The sequence below is a fragment of the Calypte anna genome, chromosome 2, assembly GCF_003957555.1.
Source record: "Calypte anna isolate BGI_N300 chromosome 2, bCalAnn1_v1.p, whole genome shotgun sequence".
Classification (NCBI taxonomy): Eukaryota; Metazoa; Chordata; class Aves; order Apodiformes; family Trochilidae; genus Calypte; species Calypte anna.
The window spans coordinates 9,696,347-9,721,577 of record NC_044245.1 but is presented as its reverse complement, the minus strand read 5'-3'; the positions used below and the strand labels follow the sequence as shown (position 1 = coordinate 9,721,577).

The window sequence follows — 25,231 nt, the reverse complement described above, 5'->3', positions numbered from 1 at the left end:
AATTGCAGAATTCCAGGTATGTTGTTTCTACCCTCAGATTATAATATCTGAATTCCTTGTTCCTTTATAAAAAGTTAGTATCTATAATGAGAAGTATTTCTATAGTGAGAAAATGTTCATTCAACACCACCTGCTTTACAAAACAGCTAATAAACCTTCAGGATTTACATAATACCTAAATTAATTTCTTATGGGTTCATCCACCTATTTTATCTAGAAACATAGGAAATTAGTTACTATCCACTGCTAATTAAATATTGTATATTGTACCACAGTGGCTTATAATGTGAAAATTTACATAGTATATGTTCTCATTTTTGCTTAGCAACAAATCCTTGCTTGATGGAAACTGGATTATGGGATGCCTTAAATTGTTCCACATAAGCCCACCATTTTATTTACTGTACTAAATAGTACAACAGGAAACATGCTGAGCACTGTGCTGAAGGTGATGGTATTGCTATGAAGCACTTTTAAAATTTATTTTCTTGAAGAATAACACTTAATCTTTCCACATTTTATAGGAAATTAAGTTCATGGCCAATTCCTAGCCAGAATTTTGCAGCCCAGCTGCAACTCATGGGTAGAATATCCCAAGGACTCAGTTTCAAAATGCCTTCAACTTGCCTCAAGCTTGCTTTAGTTTTAAAAGCACCAGACAAAATGTTTTCTTCATACTTAGGGCTGCACCACAAATATCAATCTAAAGATAGCAGGAGAGAATTTAGATATGGAGCGTTACGTGAGCTGTGACCCTACAAGTAGCTAAATGGTAATTAGAAGGAAACACAGTATGCCTCCTGCTTCAAATGGTTCACTTAGAAGGTCCAAATTTAATAGCTGCTTTTATATCCTACATTCTCTTTTGCCTGATTTTGAAGACATTATGCTTAACACAACCTGTTCCTTGAAACTGGTAGCAATACTGCTTCTGCATAGTAAAATGACATGGCAGGGAAGACCATGACAAAGAGTAAATGACCTAACCAATGTGCTTGAGGCTGATCAATTTTTGCAGTTAAAATAGGAACCAACAGAACATTTCATAAAAACATTTTAAACTATAATCATGATAAATGCAAATACTGAAGTCATTTTGAAATTCACAGACATCCTTCTCAAATTGTAAATTTCTACAGACAAGAAAAGCTTGTATCTCAAGTTGAAATATTTTACAAAAACCTTTTAGGAAGTCAGGAAGACTTAATACCTTAAACCCCAGAAGAGGAGGTCGAGAGCAGCTTGTTACAAATTTGAGTAGTTTGCGTTTCTCTTCATCAGTGAAGCTTTCCACAACTCTCCAGAATATTTTAATTACAGGATGGTCTGCTGTGTAGCCACCTGTAATGAGATTTAAGCAATTTATAGGTACACTACTTTTAAGCAAGAAATTCTTCAAGAAACCTAAAATCTTGCCTGGGGAAAATTTATAACCGGCTTACATTGCTGACTTCAAGTCATCTACAGATCTCTTTGATCACTGCATTTTGAGTTTCACTGTTTACCTATGGCTACCATATCCCTCAGTTTATTAATTTCAGTTTTCTTCACTGAATTCTATTCATTTGTTTAAAATTTATTTTATTTAGTTTAGCATTTACCTACTAACTTTGAATTACTGCCTTTTACTCTAAGCATCTGCAAAATCTGCAAGACTTGGGATGTTATTTAATGAATCAGATTACATTGAAGTAAGCTTAGATGTGAACCAATGATATAGGAGCTATTTTTTTATTACATTCATGATACATGCATGAAAAAATTATGTAAGACACCTTGCATTTCTCTTAAGAAAAAAATCTGATCTCTCTCCTCCGGCTGAGAAATGGCAAATAATCTGAATACAGGGGAAAAATCAACTATCTCAAATTCATCTGCAGACTTCTTTTCGGAGCAACCCAACACAACCATTGATTAACATCCATTTAGAAAGGTCCTCTACTTATCTGGCAATAAACTTGTATATATAGAATTACATAGACAAAGAATGCCAGGCTGGATCATCTGGTCCAATGTTTCTAGGCAGAAACACAGCCTAGATAAAATGGCCCAGCACCTTGTCAAGCTGAGTCTTAAAAGTGTTCAGTGTTGGTGAATCCACCATTTCCCTGGGGAGATTATTCCAATGTTCAACTGTTCTCAAAAGTGAAAAATTTTGTTTTGATGTCCAATCAGGATCTCCCCTGGAGTAACTTGCACCCATTACCCCATTTCTTTTCCATGTGACTTTTCATCTTCTTGGTAGCCACCAAGTCCTGGAGCAAGCCTCCAAATAAAACAAACTGCATACCTGTATGTTTCCTGGCATTTATAAAACTACGTTGTAATTTTCCCCAATCTTCTGAAATTCAGGCCCATCTACAGAGTCTGGCCAAAGTTAATGAGAATGACCCTACAACTAGTTTTTAAAAACTAGGATAAAAATCGAATTAGTTTATTCCCTAGTCTGTCATGCAATTTTTAATTTAAATAAAACTTCTTTACCTGAATAATTTGTGAAAGATTTAAGGTCATCCAAACTAATAGGAACCTGGGCACCAGAAATCAGAACCTAGCAGTGAAGGAAATTTAGATAGTTACAATACAAGCAAAAAATAGCATTTTTTTGTTTAAAGCAATCGTTTTCTGCAGTTTTAAGCAGAAATACCTGTATCTCCTGTTGATCAAACATCCGAAGCCATTCCAGATTGACCACATTGGCCAGTCCCTGGCGGAATGCAAGGCAGTGCTGTCGGATCTGTTTGTTTAACCTGTAGTCTGCCACCAGATGGATGTAAGCAATGCGGTTGGCACTGGTTACAGGGATGTCTTTTCCTCCTGGCTTCAGCTCAACGACCTATAAACAATAATTGGCATCATCTTGGTAAACTTTAGTTCTGGGTCCTGGAACTGGAGAATTGAACTGCAAAACATTCCAGTAAGTAATGTGAAGATTTCAGGTTTACTGGAGTATACTGAAGAAAATTCATCTTAAAATAAGACAGAAGATTCTGACCACTAATAAAGGTAGGATATTTTTCTGTTTACCCATGAGAGCACATTCTATGGCACTCAGTTTTTAAGCCTAGACCTCCAGCTCCTAATGCAGCTGAGTGCATGGCCCTATGGTTTATTACTAGAAAGCAGATTCAGGAAAAATCACAGTTCTTTAATAGAAGACAGTGTGTAATACTAAATTCACTATTGTAAGTCAGACAGAAACTGAGGTGAAAATCTCCCCCTTGACAAGTTCACCTCCAGTTTCACTTGGTGCTAGAGAGTGCCCTCGAAGAGAGAGAAGCCTGTATAAACCAGAGCTCACAAAGAGTACTCTCCTTCCAGTTATATTAAAAAAGCTGTGCTTGACTGGACAGGATCTTCTCTGTTGGGTGATTGTGAATTCTGCAAGATCACATAACAGAAAAGAAATGTCCCCTGAGTGATAATTCACATTCTGATACAAACCTAATTATTGAATTATAAGCATTCACCATTCCTACTACCTACTACCTACTGTTGAGAAGTGAAGTTACACACATGCAGTACTTTCAAGAAAAATAAAAACCATACAACTCTAAACTTTGTTTTTTCTACCAAGAAGTTTAACTTCTGTCCTTCATGTACACCAAGATACCCTGGAATGCAAAGAATCTTTCTTTAATGAAAAACAAACCACAAGAAACCCTAAATAAAGGCAGTGTAATTGCATTAAGATAGCAATCAGGATGAATGGTAGTTGCTATTAAAACACTAAAGACCTTTACATATTCTACTTGCTATTACATGATGTTAATTTACTTAAGTAGAAGCCCAACCAGAAGGGATTATTAGAGTACTAATAGAGTAATTTTTTTAACTAAATAAATAAATAAATAAAGCTGATAGATACACTCACCTTCTCATCCTTTTTTTCTACACTCAGGAAATTTTAATTTATTTTTTCTAAACAATCACTTATTTCAGTTTCTGGCAGCAATCACATCTTTGCAGCACAGAGGATTAAGACCATTAATAGCTTATTTGGTGACATGCTACCTAATAATATGATCTATTCCAGTACTAAGCAGAATGAGAAGTGGTAAGATTAAAAATTCACAGTGCTTCTGAGCATTTAGGTTTTTACTTGATTCATAGCTTTTCATGGCCAAAAGAGAACAGTCAGATCTGTGAAATCTGACCTTCCTGATCACACAGCTCAGAGAATTCTGTCTAGAGTTTCCTGTATTTAAATCAATAAATCCAGAGACAAGTTAGAGCACATTTTTTAGAAAGACAAGCAATTCTGGTGTAAAACTCCGTGTGATGGAATATTTACCACTTTCCTTGATAAGGCAGGACAGCCTAAATTACAACAGGAGTTAAAAATACATCTTACTTCCCACTTCAATCCCTCAGCTACAAGCTTCTTGATTTTGTCACACGAAGAGTATAAAAACCTCATCAATACACCACCATCCCTGTGTGTAGGTAGTACTGATTAGAATTAAGTAAAATCAAGTGTCAGTTTAGCCGATTCATGTCTGCCACATTAGCTTGCTCCCAAGTGAGTGAGTCTCCTTCAGCATGAACTGTGGGCTCACAAAGCAGGAGAGCTTTCTCTGGGAGCAGCACCTCTGGCATCTGATGCTGCTCATCAGTCCAGGAGGCACAGGCCACCACCTGGTGTCACTGTCTGGCCCAGGTGAGGATACTTTTTCTGGTAGCATCCACAAAGAGTATTAGAAGAAGTATGGAACATGTCCCATATCACAGTGGAAACATTTGATGAGAAGGGGGCCCTGGACTGCTAAGCTTTTCTCCACTGCTACTGCAAACACCACCAGAGTTTAGAAATCTACAATGCTTCATACCACTGTAGTAATTTTACTGTAATAGTTTTAACATCACTGGAAAGTTACTTGATAATTGCATTAATATAATTTCCACTTTGAGTTCAATGGGTGAAATTTGCTCACTGTACCTATTTCAGCATTACCCTATTGCTTAACCAGTTCTTTCCTTCCTCTTCAGTTATAACCATGATGTATTACTTATGGGCAGCAACTTAATTAATCTTCCCAGAGGCTTTTTCACTGAACTGAAATAAGTCAAGTTCCTTTAATTTCCTCCTATCAAATACCCTTTTACAAAGCCTAATGAGATCAGAAAACTTCCTCATAGTTATTAAATTCCTATGCTCTTTAATATTACAGAATCAGAGCTACCAATGATGTTTCACATGAACAGATGATTGTTGAGACCTCAACACTACTAAAACACCCAGGATGGTGGTTGAGGCCTCACCCCAGGAGATATTCAAGGTGAGGCTTGATGAGGCTCTAAGCAACCTGATCTAGTTCAGGATGTCCCTGCTTTCTGTAGGTGGGTTGGTCTAGATGACCTTCAGAGGTCACTTCCAATCCAAATTATTCTGTGATTCTATGATTCCGTAATAATTTATCTGCCCACTTACAATCTTGTTTGTTTTCCAGAACTGAATAATTATCTGTTCTTCTGTCACAACTTCACAAAATACAGTTCCTCTCTTTGAGGCAGAGACACATTGAATTTGGCCATACTAAAGCATATTTGTATCACCTAACTCATCAAGCATCTCTTAAGAATACAGACACCAACAATAAACTAATTAAGTTATCATTCCCTTTGCATACAATAATTTCTATGAGCTCAGTATGAGCCACATTTGAGCTCGAAAAGATGCTTGAACTGGAACTACTGGCAGGTGTTCTAGGAAACTGCTGCATCTTAACCTCCATTCCAGCACTAGGTGAAGTACAATGTCTGCCTTTCTTGCAGGCCTGAAAACAGAGATCAGGACACAGATTAACTCATGCTTATGATTTCATTATAATGGTCATGTCTCAACAGGGGTCTAAGAATAATGGGAAAGCAATATTTTTTGTCTAATAAAAGCTACTCTCTCTCCCTGTAATGTTCTTCCTGAAAACTGGAGAAAAAAAGCATTGTACTCTTTTTCACCACTATTTTCAGGAAAAAATAGTTTCAAAAGATCCTTGGACTTTTTTTTTAAACTTTTAACTAGTAAACCCTTATTTCTGATCCAGCAGCATTTCCACAGGTCCCCTTCCTCCCCTGAACTCTGCAAGGCCACTTGCAGTAAAACTACAGCATTCAGTTAGCCAAGTTCCCAGGGGTTTTCCTGTCATCTAATTATCCATTTCCTGAGTTTGTCAATGTGAGATTAATTCTACCCTTGTTCTGTCCATGTACCATCACATGTTGAAACAAAGGGGCTAATCTAGCAGGAATAACAAATATATTATGTCATAAAAGCTAAGAAGGACATAAACCAGAAGAAAAAATGGTAACTCCTGGGCATGGCAGTAAAACTATACTAAATGTGGATGCACTTCTTACACAAGTTACTACATCTTAAAAGATCTACCAGCTTGCATTTTGATTTTATCCATCCAATTTTCACCACTAGAGGGTGCAAGATCATAACACAGGTTACACAAAACGTGCACACTTGGCTTCACCGTATTTTCTGTTTTGTATGACTGAGTTAAAAAAAAAACCCCACAACACTTAACCTCATTAATTATCAGTCACTTTTGTTAAAAGCAATCAAATCATATATATTATTTAGATAAGTATTCAGATCATTCATACAATACCACAGCTGAATTTGATTCCATACTTGCAAAGTATGTCTTCAAAATAAACAGAAAATATTAAAATGGAATATAAAAGTCACATATTAAAACTATGCAACAAAAGGTGCTTTGCATATTTTAGAAATGTGGAGGGGGGAATTGCATTAGGCATCTGACTGAGGGATGGATACACCTGGAACTATGGTTGCTCATACCTCTTCAGCACTTATACTTTTGTTGCCTATAAATTCAATCACATTTCTGCAAGTACATTCTAGAAAAGCTGCTTACATTTATTATTTAAGAACTTACATTTATTATTATTTAAGCAAACCATCATAGCTTTAAAAAAAAAAAAAGTAAACCTCTCTTTTATGTATGGCTGCAGCTCAAGTAAATGGTTCAGACTATCATTTTGAGTTATTGCACCTATTTTGAGTATTAGAATAGCACTGAAATAAACACACACCAAAAACAAAACACAGAAACTCTTAGTAAGGGAACACTGGCCAAGCAGAATTCAAGGGACTTATCTTCTGGCTTACTAACAACAATCTGTCACACTAAATTGCTTTGTAATGTGATCACAAACAAAAGCAACTCTCTGTTGACAAACTTAATGGTAGCTGCTGCTCACACAGATTTGACAGTGGCAGCTGCTTCCCAGGAGAATGGAAAAAAGGAGAATACTTTGAGGGTAAAGTGGGAAATATTTTGGAAAAGAATAAGGGACCTGTCACCTGATCACTTTTACTCACATAGCCCATGATGGTTTTCCCTATTCTGAACATTAGATAAAGGTTTCCTTTCTTCCTCTGTCATCTGCCTTCCAGATGTTCAGGAAGGAGTTCCAGGTAGCAGATTGCATCTGAATGCCTAAGAATGCAGGTGCTGTAACTGCTATAAATCTGCCTGAGAAGGATCAGTCTCAACTTACAATATTTTGCTCTGAAAAACTTCCAAAATAATTCAAGTAAACCACTGTATCCTAGTAAAGAAGTTGCCAAAACAGAAACTTTCAGTATTATTTTTAATGCTTCAAAATTTTCTCTCAAGAAAATTTAAAAGAAAAAAAAATTCCCTTTAGTGAGGCAATATATTTTCAGTAACAGAAATGGTATTCACATCTACTTTAAAAAATCAAGGGACATTTTCTGACATCAACGATATAGATTTCATAGAAACTCTTGTTTTTTATATTAAAGTGCTGTCCTGTGGATTTGTGTTTATACCCTTTATTTATGTGGTCTTCTGATCATATTCAACTGTTCTGATCCATGTAATCTCAAGAATCAATGTTTGAAACAGCTCTCTGAAGTACAGAATCTAACATTTTTGAAAAAAATTCCTAGTTGAATCTTCATCTCTTTTCTTGAGCAACCACAAAATTCTATTCCCTCACTTTAAAAAAAATAGACAGAAATAGGTCTGAAAATAAGAGGTATTTTCTTGAATTTATTAACCTCACACTTATAATAAGCAGTTTATAGCCATTTTATCACATCTAATTCCAAGATAAAAGGAGAAAGAAAATAAATATAAACAGCTACTTGAAGACACCTGTAACTATAGGTTGACATTCTGTTCAGACTTTTTTTTACTATTTTATGCAGCAGATCCAATGGTTGAAATCTAGGCTGGTATCACTACATCAGACAGTTCTTTATCAAAAGCTAAAGCTATTTGGGGTTGGAAGATAAGGTTGATGGCATAGCTCCCCTAATTAGCAGGTCTAATGTGCAAATTATTAAGTACCTTTTTGAACTTCTGGTGAATGTACTTTGTCAGTAGTTTAATGGGACCTAAAAGCACATTACAGGATTGGAATCAATATGCTGATAAAAGAATTTTTACCTTCAACTGACAGGCAATACAGCCTCTTCTGAATGTGTCTTTCATTGCAGATAATGCTTTTGTGCCAGCTGCTGGATGGACACTGTCATGAGGACAGCTATTTACAGTGATAGATTTATGAGGCATTTATTGGGCTCTAATTTATTAGACCCTAAAGTGGTTGTTTAGCTGAAAACTAGAGATAATGTACATTCAACACAAGAAGTGCAAATTAAGCTCTTTTCCCAAAGTGAATTAGCCTTACCTTGACACAATTAATTAGTATGCAATGGTTACACAAGTCAAATAGGAGACAAAATATATCTAACCATATGATGTTTATTACAATAATGAAATGAAGTATAAAAAGTAAGTTCTTGCATTAGAACACAAACGACTGTGACCAGAACCAATTAGTTCTGTTCAACTACACTAATACTTGGTCTCATTAAAAGATGGTGAATACTTCATGGATACAGTGTTCTAAATTCAAGTATAAATATAGCAAAACAGCATCAGAATACTTAATTAAAATTTCATTTAGTTACTCAGAAACTCCATGTTATGTTTAATCTCCCTTTTAAAGTTATGCTGAACAATTAAAAATCAAAAGTCTTGATAGTATAAGCAATTAAGTCTTAGAAAATTTAAATAAATAAATCAGGCTTGGTAGAGCTGGCAAAATCTCTTACTTGGATCTCCTTATATTATTATTTCTGAACAATATCTCTTTTTCTCTGTCCTTCAACTTTACTCCCTGAGGTAGGTTCTAACTTGTGTGGCTAATTTTTGAGGAAATACAGAGTAAAAGTACGGAAACCATAAGCTCTCCAGAAAACCTTAGCTACTTTTCATTTTTTAATAACGAGACTAAACTGGATTTGTATTAGCTATGATCAACCGAGCTGTTAATTTAGGTCTGGTTAAATTAATTGATTTTTAATACAAACAATAGACCTCCCTCTCTTCCGCAAAAATCCTGGATTATGCTGGAAACTGACATCTTGTGTGTTTTGCAACATAGGAACCAAATGCATGGCTAGGATAGAACTCAGTTCAGGAACAGTCCCTTACAGGACATGCTGCAGCAGAGGAGGTGCTGTATTCTTGTAGGTGCTCTAAAAATCTGCTTTCTCATACACCTGCATCACATGCTTTTATTTCAGGTTTTTGTGTGTTTTTCTCAAGACTGTGCAGGTCACAAGTTTTCACATAGGGCCAACATGTGGCCTATGTTTAATATGAAACATCACTTACATAGGCAATTGCTGACTATCCCCTTCTCCATGATTCAGGAACCCCAAATCTGCAGATACTATTTTAAAACTGTGATGCAGTCCAGGTTTTAGGATCTTCCAAAATCAAAGAATCATACAGGTTGGAAAGGACCTCTGAGATCATCAACTCCAACCCTTAATCCACTGCCACTGTGGTTACCAGACCATGGCACTGAGTGCCACATTCAGTCTCTTTTTAAAAACCTCTAGGGACAGAGAATCCACCACCTCCCTGGGCAGCCCATTCCAATGTCTGATCACCCTCTCTGGAAAATGACAAGAAATGGATGACAGCAGAATCAAAATAAAGGCAGAGCCTGGTGTGGTTGAAGCAGAAGGTTTGGACACTGTGCTTGCTATGATTTAAGGATCAGGAGAGAACTCAAGCCAACAATGTCCAGGCCCAGCTGCTGAACCACAGGGCACTGCTGCTTCTGGGAGACCCACAGAGTCCCAGGCAGACCCAGGAGCACTGCTCAGCCCCTTTTAGTCTGTTTCTTCCACAAGAAACAAGGCTGAGTCAAGATGCTGTTGCACGTCCCATTGTGGTGAGGTCTACTTTTTTGAGCCAACTTTTAATTAAACACCGTAATCAAGTGTAAGTAGACCACAAATAATACACAATTTTAAGACCTCATAAATGAAAGAGGAAGCATGACAAAAGACTTTAACTCAGGAGGTTAACTGTACTAGCACATACAGGCACTTTTCAAGCTCTAGTGACATTTATTTTCTGCTATGAGTGTAAGTGATCTTCAGCGCAAACAAAAGATAAACCCCCTCCAATAAATTATATAGTATAACTGTGTTAAAAACTCATACTTATGGACCTAACTGGCCCTAAATATTTGCTTTTTAGTAGCATCAAGCACTCTCTGACTTGCCTGATCTCTCAGCCCCTTAAAAAAAAGAAAATAAAAAGGTGTTTTAAAATAACTTTCTAACTTTAGGTACTGTACTTTGAAAATTACAGCTAAAGGAGACAACACATTTTAGTTTACAGATCATCTAACTTGTGCAATTATTTGAAGTGCAATCAAAGAAACAACATTAAGTATTTTAAGAAATTATCTAAGGTAATAGAACTTTTCATGTATGACTGTTAGAATATAATCACTATAGCTTACTACTTAAAAGACCAGACCACCTTTAAGTCACCATCAAAAATTATTTCTGAAGTACAACAGCAGCTTCTGTGTACTACAAATACCAAGTCAGAATCCCTGTTACACCACACACACACACACCACCTTTAACAGTTGTTTTCTACTGTTTTAAAATTAAAATATTAATTAGTAAGTGTAGCAATGATTCATCAATCACACATGAAACAAAACCAAAAAAAAGCAAATGCCATTCTTACCTGTGCTTCCCCAAGGTCATTATTTACCACAGTGAAGTTTAGTCCAAGTTCTTCCACATCCCCTTCATAGCTCTTGAGAAAAAGCAAATTTTTGTACATTTCTGGGTCTAATGAAGCTAAATGATGAATGTCAACATCAGCACTTGTCCCCAGTAATTTTGAGAGGAAAAAACTAGCAAATGGAAGTTCCACCAGCATATTTTCATAAAGAGCCTGAAAAACAAAGCAATTAAACGCATGTTAAGATTTTAATGTTGTACATGTAGGAATTCTGAGGTCCAGTTTCTGTTTCTCAACTTTGTTTGGTAATTCCTCCTTAATTTGGTGCCTGAATAGGATCTCCTGATATAGCAAAAGCTCAGATACTCCATGAATTTAAAAATAATCATTTGAAGTTTGAGATTTAAATATTCTTGTGAAATACCAAGCTCCCAAATTATACAAATCAACTATGTAGTGATTCAAAATGTAAGGTCACTGCCCATCTGTCATGAATCTTCTTGTCCAAAGTATGACAGCAAACAGGAAATATGTTAAATGTGTAGATCAGCAAGAAAAGTGAAGTTTGCTAAAGGGCAGTGCAACTCTAACAAGAATATCTTCCAAAACCGTTAGCATCTCTACCTCCATTAGCACTGTCACAAACATTATTTGTCTATTCTTGTCAATTGCTACATGTAAAATAGTCTGTTCCTTTAAAAGAATTGCTTAAATACAGTACATTTTAAACAAATCTAAATAACTACTTCTCTTGCATCTTATACAGATTCCTTGGTGAATAGTTTTGGTGAATTCTACTGCTTAATGGCATCATCAAACCATTTTAATTTTCAAACTGAGACCTTCCCAGTTATGACTGTCTCTCAGGTCTGATTCTTCCTGTGTTTGACACTGTAACACCAGTCAAAAGAGGACAGCACCACAAATGACCCTGACCCAAACATGCAGCACTCATGACCCATATGGTTTTACTGTAAACTTAGAATTTCCTTGAGAATTTTCAGAAATGCACCAACTCCAGCAATACCACTGTTCCCTACTGTATGATCATACTGCAGTGTAATGCAAGGCAACTGAAAACAGCATCTTGTTATAGTAAATTATAAAATGTAATAACAGCTTATTTTCCATACAGCAGTAATAATTTGTTGTTGACTGGGGGGAAAAAGTACTTACGGTAGCTCTCAAAAGAAGGAGAGCTGTAAACTTCAGAGATAGAAAGAGTAAGTGTGACATCATTTAGAAAAAGCCTACATGAATAAAGGAAAAATTCAAGATTATGGCCTTTAAAAAAACATTCCTGAGACAGTCTGTACATAATCTTTCCTGATGCCCAGTTTGTTTTGTCACACAGGCACCTCCAACTGTTACAAGCAAATATTTACAGTATCATTAAATATCACTAAAGGGCTGATCAGAAAAGGCATCATCAAAAAATCACCTTGTTCTCTATTTACTCTTCAAGGATGTTTTGGCATTATTTAATTCCTCCACGGTGTGCTGCAAACTTAGAAAAGTAAGCACAATGAGGGGGGGAGAAAAGTAAAAGAAAAAAAAGAAATGTAGCTGTAATCACTGAATGATAGTCCAACAAAGGTGTTAAGAAAAATATACACAATTCCTTAAACTTCTGAAAGAACATTTCTATGAGGTGAGTTAGACCTTGCAGAAAGAATTGAGAGTAACGAGTTCAAAGCCAAAGGGTGCATTATATTTAGAGCTATATGATTTATTCAAGGTGTAGAAGTCGAAATCCTCATTTGTATAGTTGACTTTAAAAGCAAACTAGAGGGATAAATCATTAATTTGCAATGTATAAGGTCAGTGTTTGCTGTTCCTGCATTAGTAACAATAAAGCCATTGTAATTCCTTAAATATATCAAAGCTACCCGAATTTAAAATGGAATTCCATCTATGACTCATAAAATGTAAATGTAGAGGTGTAATTTTTTACAGAAGGCAGGTTTAAGCCTTTAGAGCATTTAATATACAAGGACTAATAAATGATAGCACTAAAAACTATGATCACATCAGCTAAATGGATTATAAATTAAATTTCCATAATGTATGCAACTAAAATACAAATGTAGACATAAATCAAGGTATTTTCTAAACACAGGTTAATTACACAAATTCAAAACTTGTCTATTTCTTATGCAAAATAATCCACTTAGCATTTTTCAAACTGGTCTTAAGACTTAGCCACTTGCACCACTTGATCTTAGAAGCCTATCAATAATTCCTTGTCAGGAAAAAACAGCAATAGGTATATTGAAGAAACTTGTATGTTATTTTTCAAGTGTCTGTCTTTTATGAGTGTTTATTGCTAGAAATTGTGCCAAAATGATTTGAAATAGAAAGGATTAATTATAGTAGAAGCTTTTTAATATAAGTGAGTGCAGCTGCAATGCAATTAATGCAAATTGTGACGCTATCAGGAAAATAAATGTGAACAACATCACTGGCTATTTCTGTTTGCTGCCAAATAACTTCAGTAATTTACTACATTAAGAATCAATAAAAAAATAATGTATTTCAAATGCATTGCTATTAATCTTCAGGTAGTTCCAAAGTGAACATTTATAACTTCATCTAAAAACTATATAAAGCATTTTTAAAGAAACTAAATTGTGCAACTTGAGAATAACTTTAATTACTACTTCTTTTCTTAGCTAAGTAATTACAATATTAAAAACAGAGTATTTTTGGAAACAGGACAAAAAGTAGTGTTTTAATTACCTTGAAAGTCAAGCTATCCTAATCAAGTTGAATAAAAAAATGGACTAAAACTCTGCTAAATAAAATCATTATAAACTGAATTTTTGTTTCATTTATCAGAGATGCTGAGAAATGCTGTGTACAACTGAATACGACTAAACTGAAACTTTACTTTTCAGCTTCCATCTAACTTCCCTGCTTCTCAGTCAGCATAAACTGATCAACCAACCTGCTGCCACCAAAAGATAGGATTCCACCCATTCCTGCCAGAGCTATGAAACAAATGAACTTGCTGACTGAACCAGGAAACAAACCCAAGTAGCTATTTAGTGGAGGTTACGTGAGTGTTACAACTTGCTGAATCAAGTTCAAAAAATGTAATTACTTCTGTTCTGCTTTGTTTGTGGTACTTGGTTTTGGGATTAGAGGGGGGCACTGGACACAGCATGGACCCTGTTTAGAGTTGAGCTTGCTTTCAATTCAGAATCAGACCAGCTCACACTATGGCTGAAACTGGGCAGGAACTGCAAGACCATTTGTTTCAATGGGAACACAACCTTGAAGCAGCCAGTTGCCCCTGGAAGCCCACCATGATGGGTGTTTTTCTTACTGCTGATAATCTAATGTCCAAAAGGGAAGATTAACTCCTTGTCTCTTTTACATTAGTGAACTGTTGTGATTTTAAACTTATTTTTCTGCCCGATGAACTTTCTGAACTGGTCTGCAACATAAAGGAAGCAGGAGCCCAGCATCAGTGACAGACAAAGGAATGGCGACCATTTCTTTCAGAGGTAATTTTTTCAGATTAATTTTCTAATTAATTTTTTCAGATTAATTAGCTGTAATAAGAAGATGCACTGTTAGGATGTATTTATGTATGTACTTTAATACAGTAAAAGGTCATCTCTCCCCCCAGAAACAGTCTTCTTTTTAACCCCAGAAGCCAGTGAGCAGCAACCCTGACAGAAGAAACTTTCTTTTGGAGGAAAGTGACTTCTGCTTGAGTGTAAGTCAGAAGTTCCTGTTCATACACTGCTTCAAGAAATCAAAGCCAGAAAGCTTTACCAATATATATTTTAAAACTGATCTCAAACTTAATCTCAAACACTCACCCTTTGGCAGGTTTCATTTAAATCTTATGGTCATCACCAAAGGGACAATGTCATTCAATGATTTTTGAGAGTTCACATTCCCAGCCCTCCTATCTAACTCACCTCTTACTTGAATTCACTGTCATTCCCTGGTCTCAAACTGCAACTGGCTTATAGAAAGCAAAAAATCCAGATAAGAAGTGATGAAACAAGCAACTGGTGGTCAAAAAGACTTCTACTTTCTAACTTTTAGAAGAGGGGCAGAGGGGCAGGCACCAAACACCTTAACAGAGCCTGTATACACCTGCCTCCTCAAAAAGCTGGGAGTACAAGCGTTTCACTTTCACTAAAGTTCAATTTGCAGATGCAAGACTGTGACATGAGGTTAATCTGAAGCAGAGGCATCTACATCAAGGACTATTATGCAAGTACTGTAATGCTCATATGGTGATGCAGTACCTAAAAGGTTTTGCCTGCTAGAAGGGCCAACCTGGATTTCCCAGCACTCCTTCAACTCATGTAAACTAGGGATGCTCTTTAGGTGAAGTAACCTTTGGGTTACTCTCGGTAACCATTAAAGTAACTTAAAAGCTTCTGAAACAACTAAGCAAAAGAAAGCAAACACATGGATCTGGTTTTCAGTAACATTATTTCTGCTATTCTTCACCCCATTCTTTTCCTAATTATTTCACAATGCCTTGCTAGCCTTTTAAAAAAAAAAAACAAAACAAACACAATAAAACCCAAAAATATTAGAATAAGGTTTTGTGGCTAAAAGGCCACGAGCAATTACTTCACTATTGAAGAAGCAGTATTCAGTAAAAGGGACTTCATATACCTTCCTCTCTGTGTGTGAATGCCTATAGGACACACATCTTAAAACAGGAGTGTAGGGGACATACTAAAACCAAGCACAGGAATAGAAAGCCTACAGTGGTTAATAGGCTTTGGCACTCTGAAGTTCTTCCTCTTTTAAATACTATCACCAACTTGTGATTGTGGAATAGTTCAACAATAACTGACTGCAACATGGATGAGCTACAAAAGCCTTTGCTCAGTTCAGCAACACAGATCACAACTTGTTTATCTGATGTGAAAAATACTGTTTGGATACCTATGAATATACTGCACGCATTTATTAAACACGTGAGGTGCAGGAACAAGGAATGGTTCTTCAAGGCAAGGAGTTTTCATAATATAGGCATGGAATGACTAGCTTTAATATATATATGGAGTATATAAGATCTCAGCTGGAAGGATAGCTATAGACAGTACATAGTAAGAAAGGGAGGAAAATAACAGTTCCTTGTGCAATGGGAACTTTTCTCATTTTCAACATAATGAGAATAAATATCTGATTATGACTGTACATGGTAACTATCACAATACTATTTCAGCTCAACATGGTAACACAAGGTACTGCTCAGGTACCAAGAGACTAGACTTCAGGATTTAGGAAAAATCTCTTTAGGAAGAAAAGACTGCAACATGTTTTAAAACAGGATAAAATTTAAGCTAAGTCCTGTAACTTCCAACAAATATACTATATATAAGTAGAGGTTTCATGAGCATTACAGCATTCTGAATAAAGTTTAAACTCAGCATTAAATTAATTCATCTTTAAAACTCATGTGAGCTGCAAACAAACTTAGAGATGAACCAACTAAGACTATGCAGCATCTTTGATGATTTTACTTACACTTGCAGGTCTTTAATTAGTTCTCTCATTTATTATTTAAATTAAAATATTTCCCAAGAAGAATAATTCATCAGTTACTGCTTCTACTTTCCATTAATCATTTACAAACCAGAACTGTTTTTTAAAACCTAAAAAATCCTAAAATCATAGCCCTAGAAAGACACACAGCTTATGGGCTGATGCAGTAAATCATTGGGCTCAAATTCAGTTATTTCCCTAATCAGTCCCCAAGATCATAACCCTTTCTATTTCAGTCATTTTAACCAGTTGCTATTAAATAATACTTAGCACTTACAGACTGCAATAGATCTTCAAAGCTGCAAAGAACCATTAATAAAAATGATAGAAAAATAGCAAAACCATTAGGACTTCCTTCTATTTTATTATTTATACCCTAGAAATATCACACTCACAAAGCCATTCAGGCCAGCAAAGCCCTTCCTACCCTAAAAAAAGATAAAACTAAAAATATAAATTATATTAAGATTAACACATAATTTTGAAGCATTTTAAAGCTAGCATTTAGTAATTTTAAGACAATTTCTTACATATATACTTAATAATGTGCTTTACAGGGAGCAAAAGCAATTTAATATTGTTTCTAATGTAAATATGATAAAATAAAACTAATTCTATCAGGCGTGTGTCACAATGCAGTATGTCTGCTACCTGGTATCTTTAAGTCACTGTTTCTCAGTTCTCTAAGCAATACAATAGCAGAGCCCCTAGAGGAATTCATATCACCATAGTAATGGAAAGTCTGGTACATTATTTTGTGACTGCAAAATTCCTAGTGCAATACTGGATGCCTTTTCTGTGTTTTTAAAAAAAGGAATAAAAAGTTCCATGACAGCATAAGGCATCTGATAGCACTGTATCAGCACTCCTTGCAACAGTGCCAGTACCTTTGGATATATATATATATATATATAATTTATTTTTTTCCCCAGAAGAAATAAAACCTTTTTTAAGAACCATTTTACTTTTGGTTTAGCACTCCCTGGGAAGCTGAAGGTCAGTGAGTACAAGTTCATAGACGTTCAAGAGATATGGGGTAGCAAAGACTCAGATGGGAGGGGTCTGCCTGGCAAATTTGCTGCAGTCAGTGTAGAGACTGCAGCTCTGTGAGAAGCACAAAATAACAGGCAAAATGACTGACTAATGAATGCACCACCATAAAAATGTTGGGATGCATTTCCAAAGACCCTATTGAAGCATATCAAATGACCTTGAGTTAATTTTCAATTTTAAAATAGAAAATTATGCTAGAATTTTCATTCTAAGAATTTAGGGTGCATTAATTTTATTACCAGACTCTTTATTACCAAAATAGAAATGTTGGTGCCTGCAGAAAAGCAACCCTTCATCAGCTGGGAACTTTCTGTTTTAACAGGAACAGTTACCTCTATAAGTTACAGCATATATGATATGAATTGCTATCAATGTAGCAATTGGTGGGTTTTGAGGGATGGCAGAGGAAAGGCCCAGAGATACCTGTGAATGCACTGGGTAACTGACAGTTATCACTCACTACTCAGGTTCCAGTAAAAGCTTAATAGATTTTTCTTTTCTCAGATTTAAACATAATTTTCTAATAATCAAACATAAAAGGAAGACATGTCCTCTGTGTTTCAGAGCTAATTTTCTGAAAAACTGAAACATTTACTACTCTCTAACCTCTGGATAGGCTTCTATGATAAATCTGTATTTTAATAGCAGTGAAACTAGTCATTTTTAAAGACAGTTCAAATAGATGAAAGAATTTCAGTAAATATTCCAGACCTAACTGATTGAAATGGACATAGGTGTTCCCAGATGTGAAAAATATCAGGATACCATTACCACACTCTTACTGTTTATTTATTCCCTGTCTAGAAACCTGATTTAGAGGCGATAAAATGCAATCAGTACACAAACCAGAAGCAGGAATCATCTGCTAATGGAACTTTTAATTGAGGAGTGACCACTGACATGAGGTAATTCTTTCCATGCAGAACTCCTTGAAGAGACCTCTATGCACTTTATCACAGTAAACAATCACTAACATATGCATTAAAGAAAATTTAAATACATTATGACCCAATAAATATCACAATACATCAATACACACTTTTCCTTCCTAAAGATTTAGAGTTAAAATACCACATTTCAGTAGACTTTTAGTGCCAGACGTGCATCTACAAGTTTAGTACTACTGTAGCTACTTGTAATCAAAAGATAATTGGTTGGGTTAAATGAACACAAATGAATTGTCAAGCTGAATAACCGTGTCAGAAAAATAGATTCACATTAGTTAACATGGATGTTCATAAATCATAAAATAACTTCCATAAGTTAGGAATTTTGCTCTCTTACAATGGTGTTTCTGCACTGCAGATGTGTAATTAAAAGAGCATGCTGCTTTCCATGGTCAACTTCTGTTTTGATTCAATTTCAGATGATTCAGGATTTTCTGAGGCAAATGATCATCTAACTTGCTTTTAAGCAAAACGCTGAGTCTACAAAATCATGTGCAGGGTAACTGAAATTAATAAAACATAAATTTTATAGAAATTACCTCCTCTTTGTATCTTCGTTCTGTACCTACCTTTCTGGGTACTAGTACTATAAATTGTGGCTGAGGCACAAATCAATTCAGAGTGTACTGATTTAAACCAAGCCAAAGTGATCTGAATCTATCAGTCATGAAAATAATGCTAAAATTTAGAATAAACAGGTTATTTTTGCTCAGTCCTTCCTGTCTCCTGTAACAGAATTCTTTATTTGAATCTGCAAAGGAAGGACTCAGTTCAGAACAGTAACTTGAAATGTCACATTTTGTACTTTATGCTACCTTCCCAACCATTTACGATAAAACGTCAGTCTTGGCAAAAAAATCTGTCTTTTCAGAAAACTGTAATGTCTTCCAGAGACTGCAGATCCTATTGCTTAAAAAAAGATACTGAATACTTTATTTCAAAGATAGTGCATGTGTTCTTAGCTACATGAATGCATGATTTACTAGTGCTTTGCAGCTGTAGTAAAAGAAATGGAGCTGGCTTAATTCAGTATAACCAAAGATGCTTGGAGGACTGGATGAAAATCTCTAGCACTGGAAAGAGTCACTTTGTTAAAGGAGCAAAGAGAATCATTGCAAAATACTATAAATGCAAGAACTAGCAGATTTACATCAAAAAGGAAGAAGAGGAAAATATTAAAAGTTACAATTCTAATCTTTTGATGGACTTCCAGCCATATTTTTAACTAATGCTGCCACTTCCTGAAAGTAAATTAAGAATTATCTTCTTGATGTCAAATAATTCCAAATGCAAATAATGTCCTTCTCTACAACACTTATCGCATTAACATCTTTAAATAAATGTAAATGTAAGTTGAAAATTTAGAAAGGTAACACACAGGGGACAACAAAGAGAATCTGGGGCTAGGACACCTCCACCTGAACGTCCCTCAGCTGCAGAGAAAGGAAAATGTTTCAAAGGCACCAATGTTAAAATAATATTTACATTACAGGTAAAGTTGCTGAAAGTAGAGAAATGTAAACTTTGGAAGTATTTGAGTAGCTGCTGTCTAGGCAAGTTCTTTTTTTTTTTTTTTTTTTTTTTATAAGAATTATTTCAGGAAATATATGCAATTACATGATCACTTGGTATTATTTCCACCAGAACTTTTGCTCATTTGGTAATCAGAAGTTGCAGCCAGCCATGTAGTTTGTACAGTATACAGATTTCCATTTCCTCACTAACTACAAAAATAGACCCCAAATAGTAAATAGATTCTCCTAAAAAAATAAATTTTATTTTTAGATACAACGTTTTCCAAGGTAAGTTTTAAATTTTCAGATGTTTCTAATTCTAATTTACCAATTAACACAGATTATGTCAAGCTGTTAGAAATGTCCTGATGAGAAGAAAAAATGAATTAAGTGTAAACTTACGGTATTGCAAGTTAAATGCACTTTTATATTAGTATGAAATGGTTACCAAGAGACAGAGAATTTCTATAAATTATTATATTTTAATGTATTTGTTTTCTGATAACACTGAAACTTCTTACGTGAGAGTTTTTGGTGGCAGAGCTCTTTACATACTGCTTTCCACAAATAAGAAATTGCTGTGGATGCCTGATTGCTTCCTTTGCATTATATCTATTTTGTTTGCAAAGGGGCTTTTAATAATCCACTATTGCTTTCAAATAACCCTGTGCAAAGCATAAAATGGACACATTTTTTAAAACGGGTGAGTGAGTATTCAATAACTTAACTAAGATCACAACACTGGCAGGTTTTGAATAGTATGGTCGTGCCTTATCTTTCCATTTAATTCATCACTTCTCTAAATACACTACTAAAAAGGTGTCTGTGCACCTGGGTAAGGGTAATTATTAAATAACACTGTCAATTCTTACCTTAGGTAAATATACTGCAAATACAAAAACAATTTATGCTTTTGATATGTTAAATAATAGACCCTATGATTTTAAAAAGTCAAAGGCAAGACTATAGTTGCAGCACTCTATGGGAGATAATAAAACACATTTTGCAACTTCTGTCTCTAGGCTAATATTGAGATCCAATTACAGAAGGCAATGTGTGTGTGACAGAAGAAATTAAAGACTAAAAATTACAATTTAAAAAAAGAAAAATGTTTCAAATTCCCTCTCCACAACTGAGCCCTGCCCTATTCCCAGAAAAACACCAAACATTTTCAGAGTGAAGTAACTTCCTCACAATACCACAGCAGTATTTGCTTTCCCATTCCAAAAGTTTATAGATATTAGAAGAAAATTAAGCCTGGGATATGCAGCATGTCATAATTACAAATTTTATTGTATAAATACTGAACCCATCTCCCATTAGCAGTTGAAACATCCTTCAGAAATTATTTTACTGAAATGGTTGATTTGAAATTTTCATTATTTAACAAGCTTGGATATTGCAATAACTGGGATGCAGTAGCAAGGAATTTGCCTACAAAGTGGTAGTTTAATCTAAATCAGTTGACTGGCAAGTAAAGAACAGCACTCATTTTCAACAGCTCAAGTTTGCCAACAACATCCTCTTCAACCACCTCCAGCTACATTAGAAGGACATCCAACTGTATGTTAAATCTCACTGCAAGTCAGCAGGATTTTAGCCCCCAAAATAATCCCGGCAATTAAGGGAGTCTTTTACACCTTAGATACATCCAGTTTTAGACAGCTGAGTAGCAATCAAAATTTTTTTTATCTGAAATGGAATCTGTATTCCAAACTTTGTTTCACAATTATTAGCTTTACAGAAGTAATTTCAAGGGCTCAGAGGGAAAGAGCTTCAGCACTAAGCCTGCTCATAAAAGCAAACTGAATGTAATAAAATGTTTGTAATGGCTGCTCTTTTTTTCTCTCCATTTTTTATTTAGCTCAACAGATCTGTATTAGTCTTCAAATGTTCATAACAGTAAAATACCAAGCCCTAAAACTTAAACAAGATGCAAAACGTGAAAAACCAAGCAGAATAACTGAAAGTTAATTCACATACAGCATAAGGCATACCTCAGTTACTTATTGCACAGTAAATAACCATGGCAAATTTTAAATACTAGCAAGAATTGTAGCTCATACAAAGTGTTTCTGAAAATATTAATTTCATATATTCCAACTGACAAAAATGGAGTTGCAATCAAATTTCAGAAAGCTCCTGGTTAAAACTCACCGTAAGCAGAGTAGCCACTAGCACCAAGCAACTTAATTTCAAGCAAGATGATAAACACAGAAGATGACATATGCAAACTTTTCTCAATTAGCAGTCAGGGTATCTCAAATTTTCTGTACTTCCCGAGTATGTAACTAATATATTAAAATTAATCAGAAAATTGGGTGACTTGGGGAAATAATGTTCAGATCCAACATCTGAAAGTTATTCTTTCTCAACTCTGGAAAAAATTATAATTTTTTCCCCACCTGCCCCCATGTAAAAAAAAAAACAAAACAGTACTGAATAAACTTGGTAGTGTCATAGGTTTATATTATATAACACTGGTTTTACCTTTCCAAGCATTCTTCCAAGAAAGTAGTAATGTCGGGCGTAAGAGTCTCCAACGAGCATTTGTGCAGCAGGGTTAGGGTAAAGAAGTCCCTCATTGGTGGTCTTAAAAAAACCCTGGTTAGGGTTAAATCCTGATTTAAGTAGTTCATTTAGAAATTCTCTAAAAATTCCACCACCATCAATACCAGCTTCATCAAGACCATGTGCATTAAGTAAGTGAACACGAATGCGCTTTTTTAGGTCAGGTTCTGCAGAGAGAAAAAAACAGAAAATCAGATGCAAAAATCTGCTTGACTTTTATTCACATAAAAATACATGTAACTACACATGCAAACATATTTATACTAACTTTATATAAAAAATTGAGGTAGTCAGTAGTACTGCAGCAAAAATCTATTACTGATTCAGTTTTGGAATATTCTATGTGTGAAACTCATTTTGTACAAAGGGTCTTGCTCTAGGAGTCATGAAAAGATAGAATGGAAAGCCTTGGTAGGGGTTAAGCTACCAAGTAGCTGTTAAGCTACACCCTTAAATAATATCCTTCAAAACTGAACTTAGTATTTTTGGATACTTTGGATTCATTGCCATGTCATGTAATTCCACTGGGCAAGTTGTGGTACAGAGAGCCACGTTCCAAAGGCATAAAACATAATGTTGGTTTCATAAAATTGTTTCATAAAATGCTGCTACTTGAGAAAGCAAGCAATACTTACTTCTTGAACTATGTCTATGTAACAGGGAAGAATGACATACTTGCTCAATTCACTGAAGGCTTCCAAAGATTTAAGCTAATACACAGCTTTTACTTGAACCCTTGCATTGACTACATTTGTGTCTCAGCAAAGTAACCAGTAATAAACCAGTAAAAAAACCTACTGCCTACATATTCTATAACACACATTATGGATGGACAACTGGTGTTCATGAAAGATTTGTCAGCACCTTGTAGCAAAAGAATTACCACCTAGTGCCTTAACTTGTACTCTCCCATTAGCAAATGCCTCTACATCTACTGGAAACATCCCGTTCCTCACTTAAGCAGTTTTAAAAATCATCTGTTAATTCTTCATTCAACTGAAATGCTCTCCTGTAGAAAAAAATCTGCTGGCTGGAAACACAGAATGGCCATTTTTAGCCACCACCTCATCCCCTTCGACACAAAAAAAAAAAAAAACCACACACACAAAAAAAAAAAAAAAAAAAAAAAAAACCACACACACAAAAAAAACCAAACCAAACAAACAGAAAAATGTTGTATTACCACAAGAGAGCTCTTTTGACTGAACAGAAGGCCTCACAGAACAGTTTGGGTTGGAAGAGACTCATATTTGAAATTCCCACACTGAAAAGAAGGCTGACTTCCAAGCCATATCTGGATGCTCAGTGCATTTGTCTATTTGAGTCTCCAGTGATGGAGATTTGGCATCCTCTCTGCACAGCCCATTTCAGTGCTTAACAAGTCTCACAGTGAAATGGTTTTTTTTCTACAGAAAAAAACAGACTGACTTGGTTGTTACTCAGCATTGCATAACAGTTTCAGAATTGCATTTTTAAACATTTAATTGACAGGGAGGGGAAACCCAAGACTCAATTTTTTCTATTTTCCAATTCCATTTCATCTTTCTTTTTAAGAGACCACTTAATGACTCATACAATAAAACTACTGACAGCCACTAGGGAATCATAGAATCTTTCAGATTGAAAAAGACCCTTGGGACCATGAAGTCCAATCATCATCCCTACTCTAAAAGTTCTTCCCTAAACCATATCCCCCAGCACCACATCTAAACAACCCTCACACACGTCCAGGGATGGTGACTCAACCATCTCTAAAACAGCCAATTGCACATATAATTTCCAGATGATCATGCAGTGACGTCTCCTGATGAGCCTTTTAAAAATTTCCAAGAGCAGAAGAACTTATTTTGTACTTAATTTAAATAAAGTTAAGTCTAATGTAGCTGGTTTAGGTGGTTATAGCTTTAAACACTGGAGTTGGAATACAAAAGCTTATTTTTAAATAGAATAGTATCTTTAACACTACCAGAGTAAAGGAAATTAAGAAGCACAATCTCCAGTAATTTTATACAAACCAAGAATACCAACATCTCTTTTTTTTCCTCAATAAACCAGGCAGCTCTCCAGGAGGGAACATACATGGCACAGCAGATGAGATTCACATGGCAAATCTTAAGTATTTGAAAAATATTTTTTTAGATGCAAAAATATGATATAACTAATAAAGACTCACACAAATTCACACTAAGATCTGATGTATATCAATGTGGTAAAATATGCACTACAGCATACTATCATTACAAAGTACACTACATTATTCTTACTGGCCATACTGTACCTACCAAATACTCTGGTTTAGATAGGCTATTTGACATAGGTTACAAAAGAAGGTAAGATCTACAGAACTACTCAGATAATATAAAGTGCAGTTATTTGGACAAGTAAATGGCAAACAAAGGCCCATAGAAGTAGGTTTTAATTAAGGAAGGGTGTGCTAAAGAGAATGAGACCTCAATGATTAGATACATTAGATGTGGATGAGAATTACTCTACGTAAAAACAAGGAATTTAAGGATTTTCACATCTTATATTTTTACCATTCTTATCACGT

The 25,231-nt window shown here is 35.2% G+C and overlaps 1 protein-coding gene across 2 annotated transcripts in view; it reads right to left on the bottom strand.

The window, feature by feature from the left end:
• Positions 1–25,231, bottom strand: part of UBE3C (ubiquitin protein ligase E3C) — a 74,955-nt gene that overhangs the window by 8,199 nt on the left and 41,525 nt on the right. For both annotated transcript variants that reach the window (XM_030444391.1, XM_030444392.1), the window contains 5 exons: positions 22,600–22,847; positions 11,070–11,282; positions 2,648–2,836; positions 2,485–2,551; positions 1,211–1,341 (listed from right to left, as the gene is read on the bottom strand). In XM_030444391.1, the coding sequence (XP_030300251.1) occupies positions 1,211–1,341; positions 2,485–2,551; positions 2,648–2,836; positions 11,070–11,282; positions 22,600–22,847 (848 nt within the window). The remainder of the gene's footprint in view (positions 1–1,210; positions 1,342–2,484; positions 2,552–2,647; positions 2,837–11,069; positions 11,283–22,599; positions 22,848–25,231) is intronic.